We start from the raw sequence: 11,291 nt of genomic DNA on the forward strand, positions 1-11,291 counted from the left end.
GGATTCTGGGCAGGGCTCAAGCACCAGGCATTACCTTCTGAACAGCAGCAACAGCAGCAAAGTCGTTTTTGTCTATCAGAGCGTACTTGCTTCGTAATCTGGCCTCCACTTCACGCTCCTGTTGACTAGGGGAGAAAGCAGCCCCTTACCGTTGGGTTCAAGGAGGACTATTTCATATGGCAAAACCTGTAATACCTGCCAATATCAGATTTCCAAAGAAAACCGTCTTTTACCTGTAATCTCATTCCAAAACACCCCACCTTGCTCCTTCTATTCTTCCCCATAACCATTGTAATCTTCTTCTACTCTCCTCCTCCTTTCTTTTTCTACGATGTCCCTTTAGGCCTTTTAGATACGGAGGTTTTTCGATGGTTATTTTAATACTTAGCAGAAACTTTAATGGTCCAGATCAAATAATATTGTAACCGTTCACTTCCGTCACCTTACTTTAACCTAGTGATTTTCAAATTGAGTGATTTTTCACTGAAAGGGAACAAGTAAAGCACTGTCAGTAGGCTTAAATACACTATACAAGACTTGAAAATCGTTAGAGAATCTGCAAGTTAAAAAAGACTAAAGCCCACTGCTTCAGAAAAATAAAATGTCAGAAAAATAAAAGGAGTCCCAAGTTAAACAATAATAATCAGGCAAAATTTTAGCGTGAAACCCATTTTGGTCTTGGGTCCCAGCACAGCCTGAGTGCCCAGTCTGATGATGTACCACAGACACTTGGCATTCACACAAGTTTCTTGAGGGCAGGCAGATTTTCTACAGCGATATCCCAATGCCACTCTTGTGAGCAGCAACCTCTGCTGCCTCTCCAGACCATTGCTGCAAAGGTTGGTGGGGCAGGGAGTGGGCGGGTTGCCCTAATACCCTTATTCTTCTTTGTTCTCTTCTGTTTTGTGACATGGAAGCTGCTTCTCCTCATTTTTAGGATTTTTTTCCAGACTGTCATTCACCTTCCCTCCTTCAGCCCAAAAAACAACTTTCCTCATCCACTGGTGACATTTTCGAATAGCCACTTTCACGCTTTCTCCCATCCCACACCACACGTCAGAGAGCGCCTCCCTGGAAATAGCCACAGAGCCTTCTTAGCGTGCTCCCCCAAATTGCTTTATGACCTTCCTTTGCCGTGATCTCTAAAAAACAGTAAATCTGATGACTTTTAGAGGCTGGTGTGGTGAGACCACTTCCTATCATCTCATCCTAGAGAGTTTGATTTTTCTTTTGATCTGTTTGCAGACTGCCTTGCACTATGGAGATGTGCTCCATGACTAGGGGATCCTGCACAGTTTATGCTCAGTGATGGTGTGTTTGCCAAGCAGGCTTTTTAACCAGTGAAGTTTACCATCAAGAGCCCTTGCACATGACTTACGAGCACTGGAAGGTTAGAGGCAATAGTCTTCGTGTGCAAAAGTCAGCAGAATTTGTCCAGAATTGTGTTTTCAGTTACAAGTTATTCCCTGTACTTCATAATGATTCTTCACCAACGTCACGGTAAGTGTGATATCACAGACGAAAGCTCGGTGGCATTCCTAAACCTTACTGAGAAACGCATCAACCTTGGATATCTTACCTTACAATCAGTTTGAACTGCTTAAACACCTCCTGGACTTGCCTGATGTTCACTATCTGAGGAAGAGATGTGTACAGTGAAGATGCAGGTAAGCATTTCTATGCCGTGGTCAGCTGTACTGATTCAAATATTTCAGACTGTGAGGACTCTGCTTTCCACGCTCAAGGAGAGTTACCTTCCTCCTGCACTTGAGAGTCAGGCTGGAGGTGGATATATTGCTCACTCTGAGGAGACTTTTAAAGAGAGAGGAATCTGATAGACTGTGGTAAAATTCCATGGAGCGCACAGCTACCAAGGTAATGACATTTTTACAATGATTTTACAAATGACATAGACGGCATCTTGCGGATTATGATGCTACTTCTCTTCCCACTGCTGCCCAAGACTGCCTTCGTACTTGGAACTGCCAGAGCACTATCTTTAGTCCTCTTACCCACGATAACAAATCAGTGCAGTCGAGCCATGCTGTTATCTCTGGTTTGGAGATGATGGACAGAGGCATGGACAGGTAAGTAACGGGCAGTCTGTAGCTGAGCAGGAACCTGCACTCAGCTCTCCCAAGGTCCAAGAGACTGGACCAAGCTATGAGACGCGCTATCTCTGGTCTCAACCCTCTCTCTAAAAGATTCTTCAGTGCCGCTGAAGGCATCCTTCCCTGTGTGAAGCTCCTTAGTCCTTCTCTACCTTCCCTGCTCCACACCCACCCACATGACATTTTGCAGGCCAGGTAAAACACACCTTCACGTGAGCCCTTATTCCGCTCCACTCCTGCCTGCTGGAGGGAGCAAACAGGGACTTTGAGAGAAGATAACGATTACATGAAATGAGGAGGAGCGTCTCAAGTGTTTCGTTTAAGCTAAAGGGTTATCTAACTGTTTGGAAAACAGTTTTCCAGCAACTTCTGCACTGTTGGCACAGTGGCTTCTGTTCACAACCAAACAAGACCTTACAGTAACTCTGAGTGTGCATTTATGAATTTCATTTTCTTACATTTTGTTTGTTTTCCTGTTTCCCCTCACAGGAATATTCGTGTACGCAGAACTTCTGCTGCTTCTTTTCGCAATCATTTTGCAGTCGACGGGTAGTTTCAAGTTGAGACACCCTGCCCTAATGAACCTGTCTCTGAGAGACTGAACATATTTTGGCAACACACCTTGCAAAGATTTATTTTGACATAGGCAGGGCAAAATTTTGACACCAATTCTTTAAAGAAGTTCTAAATAAACCAATTCAAAGGGTTTCAGGACTGAGGAAAAGTCTCCTCAAGCTTCCAAAAAAGCAAAAATGGTGTGAAAACAAGGAGACAGTCCTTAACATGCAAAAAAATTCAGTTACAATTCTGTAACAGTTTTGGGGTTAAAGACAGCCTCTTCCGAAGACATTTTCATTGCTTCTGTCTTGGAGTAAAATGGGATGGAAACAGTATGTAAGTCCTTCTCGGCTAGAAAGCTACTTACATCAATTTCATCAATGGCTCCTTTTAGGTACTTATGGACTTGAGACTTAATCTCTGCTATCTGGATGTCAGTCAGAGGGTCATAAGTCACCAAAGAACGATTTACCTGAGAAAAAAGGTGAACAACTGAGTATCAGTGAATGACAAAACCCTAAGCAAGTAGTAGTGTGGCGAACACCTGACGTTGCTCTACTGTGCCCCAGGAAGCCTTATGTTTAATTTCTGATTGCGACTTCTCATCATCTGAGTTGACAGGACGTGGGACTTGGGAGCATGCTGAAATCAATGCATTCCCCTTCACGTTTCAGTCAAAGAAGAGAAGGGCTTCAAGAGTCTGCAAAAAACATCTACCGTGGATGGGGCCTGAAGCTACAACACAGTCTCACTGCGTGGGATCTTCAGAGCTTTGCCTAAACCCAGAAAGACAGTGCTGGAAGGAGAGGGAAGAATACAGTCACACTGGACGCTGAGTTAACCGATCCTCCTGAAAAACAAAGATTATGACAAAGCCTTAACTAGGTCCCGTCTAAGCCGGTGCAGCCTATTCCTTACCAAGCTGTCATGCATGGCCAGTTCCTGCTTCAGAAGAATAATCTCCTTCTCCAAAGCCTTCACTGTCCCCTAACAGGAAAACAAAAGGGTGAGCGAATGACCAAATGCTATTGGAGAAAAAACTGCTGAAAAGCAGCATTAAACTGGCTGCTAGAGAACATCACAGCAGTGTACCGGCTCCCCCAGGGTTTGCTGCCAGGTTTCCATCAGCGAGGTAGTGAGTCTGGAAACCACTTTGCCTTTGATTAGCTTCCAACAGGACAGCTTCTGTCGTGCCCTGGGTGTACTGCCTGCAGAGTCAGCCTCAGCCATCAAAAGAAGGGCCACCTGTTTTTTCATTTGATGCTTTCCTGATCTGGTACTGTAGGGGCCACGGAGTTCTGGACGATGCGATATTATCTTGAAAGCAAGGAAGTATGCAGGTTTCCACTCTGACCCTTACTGAACTCAGTAGGAGTTCCGACATTAACTTTAATAGAGGAGGGAGTCTCCTGTGGTGTATTTGATTGAATTTCTCCGTAATGTGGAATATCTTCAAGCATTCACTATTTAAGACGTGTTTCCAGAAAGGTGTGGGTACACAAACCTCCCCGGGATTCAGTGAGAACTGGATACTGAGCTGCTTTTTAAGTGACCTGTTGAGCATCGAAGCACAACAGCTTCCTTAAACACTACTCTTCTGGCTACTCTCTTCCACTCCACACTTCTCAACAAAAACAAAAGGGACTGAAGAGGAAAAGACAGTTTGTTGCACAGCTTCTTCTGGAAGCTGCTGGAGGAAACTCCCCAGCTGTTTCTCTGCTTGCCAGTGAGATCAGACCATGAAATGCAGCAGGGTTCTCACACACCACATGTGTTACAGATCAGACAATTCTAAACTTGTTCTTTGGGCTATCAGTAATTCGTCGCGCATTTACTGCTGCCAGCTCCGTTTCAGCTGTGAAAGTGCACTCAGGACACCTAAAATACTATGATCATTTTCTTTAAATTATTTCCTTGTTTAAACAAGTTTTGTAATTGTGGCAAAAATGTTATGTTACCAGCAGCAACGGGGATAATGCTGTGATAAAGCTGCAGCTAGGACTGGAGGCGATTTCCCCACATACCAGGGGAGTAGTCCACAACACGATATCTCTGTTAAGAGGCGAATCTTATCAGAAAAATTAAGGACTCCTGTGTATGCAATTGAAAGAATTGCCACGTGTCAGGGAAGATGTGACCGTCTGCATGACTGTACCCTCTAGCACATTCAAGGTAACTGTAATTAAATACCAATGAAAAGAGTTTGATACTAATCCGTTTTACCATATACCTACATTCAGCAAGCGTCAGCTTGGCTGATGAGTGGTAATTCGTTAAACTGCCGAATTTCCCTCTGGTCTTTAAGGTCATTATCCTAAATATTAATGAACCTGAGAAAATACGCCTTCTTCCATTCCCCTTGTCTACATACCTCTCGGTCATATGTCTCATTGATGACTGGCTCTGTTGTGATCCATTTCATTCTGGTAGCGAAACGAAGAGAAGACAACTGAAAAACATGGGTTTTAAGTAACTGAAAGAGATATTGGCAAGGATATAATTTTTGTAATCTGTTACTACTTCACCATATCAGATCCCAGAACACAGAAATACAAAAGCTATTTCACTGCAGGGAGCAATACAGGATTTCTCATTCCAGGAGGGTATCTTCTAGTGCTCGCTGGCTTCTGTGTGATTAGCCAGCTTCAGATGATGATGTCTTTGTCTTTTCTGCTCTGCATGTGGACAGCTCTTTGTGTACCAGAGCTGTGATCTCAAAAATACCCACTCCCATTTCTGATCAAAATAACACTTACATCCTAAAAGCTCCAAATCACACACCAATGGCCTTCAAGCTTAATTCCTGCAATTGTGGCATCCCGACAGTAGGCCCCTGCAGCCCGAAAAGCCTCCTCTTGATGCCAAGTATCGCAGCTATTTCCTCAGTAGTACTGCGTGCTTCCAGACGCTACCAGAACACAAGCAGGCGATGATAAAAGCAACGCTCCGCCTTGAAGACAACTGCATAGCAGGTGTCTGCGTTTACATTTCGTTGCCACGTAAAATTTTCTCGGCAAAGAGCAAAGCGATTCCCTTCACTGCGTTGCAGATGTGGTTCAGCTGATCCAGTTCACACCGGAAGACCTTCACCAATTTCATTGTTTCACAGGTTAAAAAAACCTTACTGTTAAGGAGATTACTCCTGATTCCTGAACCAGCTGAAAGCCAGCTCAGCTCTGATGTGAACCGGTGCAATTCCATCGACCTCATTATGTGATGTACCATTCAAACGCGTTCACAGAGTTGAACCAACAATAACAATTAACACTATCCGGTGTGCTTAGATTTTAGCTGCTTGTGCCTGCTTTATTTCAAGCTCTCATTTTGGCCCCCCCCGCCCCCCACCAGGCCGGTTACCACTCGACTGTTTGCATCACAAAGCAGATTGGCGAGAGCAATCTGTTTTCTAAGCCGTTGAGATAAGATGAGCCATGCGATGAATTAGACAGGATGTTTCTCTGGGAATCCTGCCACGGCCCTCCGGAGACTATTCTTTGAACCGAGCTACGGCCAATCGCAACAGTAGCAGGAACAAGACTTCAATTCTGCAGAAATCAGTTCAACTTACAGTCTCTTCCACATGCACGGCTTCCCCACAGATATTTGCCACTAGGACAGTATTGCAGTTTCCCCCTGGGAAAAAATTAAAAAAAAAAAAAAAAAGCAAACAATATAATTTGGGGGGTTTTGTTGTTTCCTTTTCTGGAACGTATTATATTATCTGCTCACTAAAATAGAGAAAAGGAAGGAACAAAGAACGCAGAGAGTTTGTAAATGCCCCTCTAAAGCTCCCATGGGTACAGAAACACAGTGGCACAGAACGACTTAAGACTCAAGGTAAAATGTGTTTCTCATGTGGCGATGATGCAGTAAGAAGATGGGCATACAAACTGTGAAAGCCTGAAATGGGGAAAACCGGAGCAGAGGATTTTAAAAGCCCTTGGCCTAAACCTAATAGCGGGGAACCTGGCAGGACACAGTCACTGCCTTTCCTAAAAGCAACACAAGACTTCTGCTCGGAACGCCTCAAACGTCGCTCTCATTTCTGATGACTTCGGTTACTCCACACAAATGCCTACAGCCCGTTTTCAGCTGCTTTCTCCTCCCATGTCTCCAGCCTGCATTCTAAGAGCATAAGCCTTTCCCGTGGAGTCACGATGCACCACAGCTTTGGGTTTATCATCTGTAGCCCGACGCTAAAGCAGGAGCATCTGAAAAGGCTTGTAACATGCCGGGGGCTTTTTTTGATGGTAGTTTTTTAAAGTATTCTAAGGTTTGGGGAATTTCTACTGGCTTGATCAGTGTGGGCTTTGTACTGTCTCCTGCGCCTGCTGTTTTATTTGATGAGGAAAACCAGACATCCTTTGAATAACGAATTAGTTCCATGTGTTTATATGTTACGGCCTTAGGACTTGGTACGCTCATTGAAACAACGCTGTTTTCTAGGAACTATTTGGGGCTGTCGTAATGCACGGCTCTTACCTAGGGAGTCCTTCAGAACGTGAGTGAGCTTGCTCTGCCGGAAGGGGATGTGGTCCCTCTTAGGATCAGCCAGGGCAACGATGATTTGCTCAAGGAACGACAGAGACTTGTTGATGTACGTGGCTTCTTTCAGAACCTGTCCTTCAGACTGTAATGAAGATCAAAAGGCAAAGCTTCCACAACACGGGTTTCTGGCCGAACCGCGGAAGAGAACATATTCCTTACTGAGGGTACAACTCTGCTTGACTGCGAGGGTAAGGATCTGATTCAGACCCAACAAATTCGTGACCTAGAGCTTTCTTCAGTTTGAAAACAAGTTTTCAGAGACCTCAGGTTTTCAGTACAAGTCTACCAGGATCACTGGCTTTCCTTCCCAAAGGGTAAATTATGTATTTGTCACAGGGCTGATGTGATTTCTGTTCTGATCAAAACAGAATGTCACATGGGACCTGAGGAGCTTTCAGTTGCTGAGTCCTAATGCTCTAAGAAAGTTTCGACAGTTTGCCTGCTGTGACCAGAAGCGGGGGATTTGCGCTGTCACTCGTGGAATGAAGAGGAAAATCAGAGGTTCTTTGAGAAACGACAGACTCAAATTAACTAACTGAGTCGGGGTTAGGTTGGAAGGCACAGGCAGGATGGGAGTCACATACACGTGGACTTACAGACGATACACAGCAGCTGCAAACAGCTGAGCACCCTCTGATGTGTTAATGTGACTTAAAATTTGTCACAGTTTCTCCTAGTTATCACAGGCTGAGTTCTGTGGTGGGGAAAACCTGTAATTTCACCTCCACCATGTTCATTACTGGACTCTTCACCACGGACTGAAATATTTCTTCCATTACTTACTCCAGTCTTGCTCAGTCTCTCTGAGCCTGCCAGATCTATTAAGTTGATTTTGGAGTTAATGCATTTGACATCTGAGAAAACTCTGAAACGAGACTGAGGGAGAAAAGAATATAAACTGTACTTGACAGCAGACAAAACTGAAATACAGTAACAACCAGACATGTAAAGATCCTCAGCCATTTGAGTCCCTAGAAAAACTGCTGGAGCTCTTACCTCAATATAAATAGTAAAGATGCAATGGGATCTGGATGAATTCTTATTCAGTGTGTGCTCTGCTATCACTCTGTTGGTCTCGCCCTGCAAATGAAGTAAAAATTGAAGACAGTGTTTTCAAACTTCTGCATTGGTAGAATAAGGGGAAATTAGAAATCCACGCAGTTAAATAAACAGCAGTGCAATCTTCACTCTGCAGAGCCTGTAACACGGATCAGTTGGTTAGAGCGGTCAGAGCAGAAGCTCACCATATTTGCCTCGCTTTCCTACTCAAAGGCCTCTCAGAGCATTTCATGGTGCAGTTGGCAAAGGTCACTGTTTACGGTAATAACGCCTTTTACCGGAGACCACATTATCTACATTTCCACCTTCAAGGCTCAGCTCACAGAACTGTGGCTTTTTGAGGAACAGTCAGGCAAGCCTTGTTCAGAGGCAATACCGCCCTGGCTGTTTCAGTTTCTTGATGACTAGAAAACCAAAGAGCTCCCCAAGCTTTAAATGTCATAGAAAACTCACACATATACGATAGCCACGAACTTGTGATGCCTGCTTACAGGAAAAGAAAGCAACATTGAAAACGATGCTGCAACTGCTTGTTAGGAGCGCCAGTCTATCACAGAGCTGTGCTGCCAGGCTGGCGAGGCAGAAAAGGAAGCGGAAGGCTCTACAGCACAGAAACGCGCTTGTCAACAGGTCTCAAAGCTGGCTGGTCTGCCTGGGTCTCAAAGGAGAATGACCCTTGAGAGCTGGAAGGTCAGTGACTGGCTCCACACCAGGGAGCGTAAATCCAAGAGCAAGAATGAAGGCGAAGCTCTCTAGGTAAATACTACCAACCCCACCCCACAAATGAAGAAACAGAGTCACAGCATAGTGGGCAGCCTCCTCAAAGCCTGGAGCTTTCTCTGTGAACCTAGAACCACAGGCATCTAAGGATCTGAACTCATCCCCAGGCATCGCTTGCACTCCTTGTGTCAACAGATCTCATTATCATCATCCTTCTACTCTTTAAAAAGAAAATGGGAGCTCCTGCGAATCACAGAGGCTGGCTTAGGACACCACAGCCCCATTATTAAAAAGGCAAGTGAAAGATTTTAAGGTCACCAGATGGCTCCTGGTAAGAATACGCTTCCTGCATACAGAACCAATTATTTATTCATGTTTTCCATTAACTAAAGCAGCCACAAGTAAAAGAAAGATGCAGACATAAGTAAGCAAACTCCCTTCAGAAAGCTAACCCATTGTGTGAAGGCCCCTGCTGTAAAATCTGACTAACGGTAGCTGTGCCGTGACCATCCCAAACTATCTGCCAAAGGCCTCACTGGTAAGACTCTTTTCTTGGAGCATTGGCATAGCTAGGACAGGCAGGTGTGTTTTTCAGGAAGAAACTCCGGTGTACGTCAGCTGGTGGGTCTAAAAGGACCCCAAATATCGTACACTTTGTACTAAAGTCACTCCCTGACACCCATAGGTGATAACCAGGGTAATGAAAACAAGTCTTTTTGGCTGTCTGGGACCTCGGCCTGCTGAAGGGGCCAGTGAGGTGGCTGGCATTGCAGATAAGCCTTTTGAAACGAAGGCAGATTCTGTGGCCGCCTTCACTAGTCGGGTGCTGCCTGGAATCTCCAATGCTACTACGTTCTGCGGTCTCACCCCAACATACTTCCTCCATCACTTGACTTGCCCTGGCGTACACTAAAAACAGGGTTTCTCCATGGAGATCTTCCAGAATCCCTGTGCCAGGGACATTTTCCTTGCCAGAACATGGGCTACAAAGAGTTACCAGTTCTTCTACCCACAATAAAGAGAACAAAGAGGGTTGAACCTCCCTCCAGATGTCCTGGCCACGCACCTCTGCTTTACTGCCTCCTCCCTCAGCTAAGCCAATAAATATAACAATCAGATGAAGTGTAATATTTGTTTTTTCTTGCCTCAAAAAGGAGATTTAGAGCATCTTCCTCGTGGCTAACTGAATGTATAGATAAGCCCTTCACGTAAACACCCTGTGGGCAATCCACTACAGCCATCTGCACGTCACTGGTCCCGTTGCTTGCCATGGTGGACAGAAGGTCAAACAAGGTCTCATTGTAGATCTCCAGGTAGGATATTCGGACAGTGATGAACGGATCAACGGAGTGTGCAGTTGCTTTGAAGACCTATACAAAGACAAAGAGTTTGTCAGTGGCGATGCTAGCTCACGAACAGAATTATTAGCTATTTATGGCTTTCCAGAGGAGCTATTTATAACTTTCTGAGTAGCTAAAAGTGCATCTGCGTGTGTGTGGCTAATTCTGCACAGTGGCAGCCTGAGGGCTGACAGGGCTAAGTCAACAGCTTTAAATATGATTTCTCAAAATGATAGTTTTGAAAACAACACTTTTGAAGGGCTGCTTACATTTGGGAAGCAGCAAGTACTTTATGTGAGCTAGTAGAATTAAACGGGAACAAGCTCTGCGATTGACAGTAAAGCACAACTACAGAACTCCTCCCATCTTTCTTTCAGGTTGCATGCGTTACGTCAGCCCCATGCCGTGCGTGTCAGTTGTCTCTGCGGGAGTGGAGAGCATTCTGCAGCATCACCGCCTAAAGATAAGCAGACCTGCCCCCTCAGAGCAGTGGTAAACGTGTGCCTCTGGACAGGGACGTGTCTATGCAGCAACGGGACCAACAAATCAGCATGTTTCAAGCCACCACCGCCCCAATGCTCTGAAACATCACCATTATCAGCGCACAAGGTCATGGCGTAGTAAATGATGGGGGATGGGATGATGGTAAATGGGGGATGAAGGGATGGAGAGCAGCCCTACCAAGAAGGACTTGGGGGTGCTGGTGGATGAAAAGCTGGACATGAGCCGGCAATGTGCGCTCGCAGCCCAGAAAACCAACCGTACCCTGGGCTGCATCCAAAGCAGCGTGGCCAGCAGGTCGAGGGAGGGGATTCTGCCCCTCTGCTCTGCTCTGGTGAGACCCCCCCTGGAGCACTGCGTCCAGCTCTGGGGTCTTCAGTCCAAGAAAGACACTGACCCGTTGGAGCGGGTCCAGAGGAGGGACACGGAAATGCTCAGGGGGCTGAAACAGCTC

The 11,291-nt window shown here is 45.4% G+C and overlaps 1 protein-coding gene across 2 annotated transcripts in view; it reads right to left on the reverse strand.

Moving 5' to 3' along the window:
• Positions 1 to 11,291, reverse strand: part of KIF9 (kinesin family member 9) — a 28,190-nt gene that overhangs the window by 12,471 nt on the left and 4,428 nt on the right. For both annotated transcript variants that reach the window (XM_009323830.1, XM_009323829.1), the window contains exons 5-14: positions 10,142 to 10,366; positions 8,214 to 8,297; positions 8,001 to 8,093; positions 7,152 to 7,299; positions 6,238 to 6,302; positions 5,041 to 5,118; positions 3,588 to 3,656; positions 3,037 to 3,141; positions 1,580 to 1,635; positions 35 to 125 (exon numbers count right to left, since the gene is read on the reverse strand). In XM_009323830.1, the coding sequence (XP_009322105.1) occupies positions 35 to 125; positions 1,580 to 1,635; positions 3,037 to 3,141; positions 3,588 to 3,656; positions 5,041 to 5,118; positions 6,238 to 6,302; positions 7,152 to 7,299; positions 8,001 to 8,093; positions 8,214 to 8,297; positions 10,142 to 10,366 (1,014 nt within the window). The remainder of the gene's footprint in view (positions 1 to 34; positions 126 to 1,579; positions 1,636 to 3,036; positions 3,142 to 3,587; positions 3,657 to 5,040; positions 5,119 to 6,237; positions 6,303 to 7,151; positions 7,300 to 8,000; positions 8,094 to 8,213; positions 8,298 to 10,141; positions 10,367 to 11,291) is intronic.

Source organism: Pygoscelis adeliae, unplaced genomic scaffold, assembly GCF_000699105.1.
Source record: "Pygoscelis adeliae isolate BGI_AS28 unplaced genomic scaffold, ASM69910v1 Scaffold455, whole genome shotgun sequence".
In the NCBI taxonomy this organism is placed as follows: domain Eukaryota; kingdom Metazoa; phylum Chordata; class Aves; order Sphenisciformes; family Spheniscidae; genus Pygoscelis; species Pygoscelis adeliae.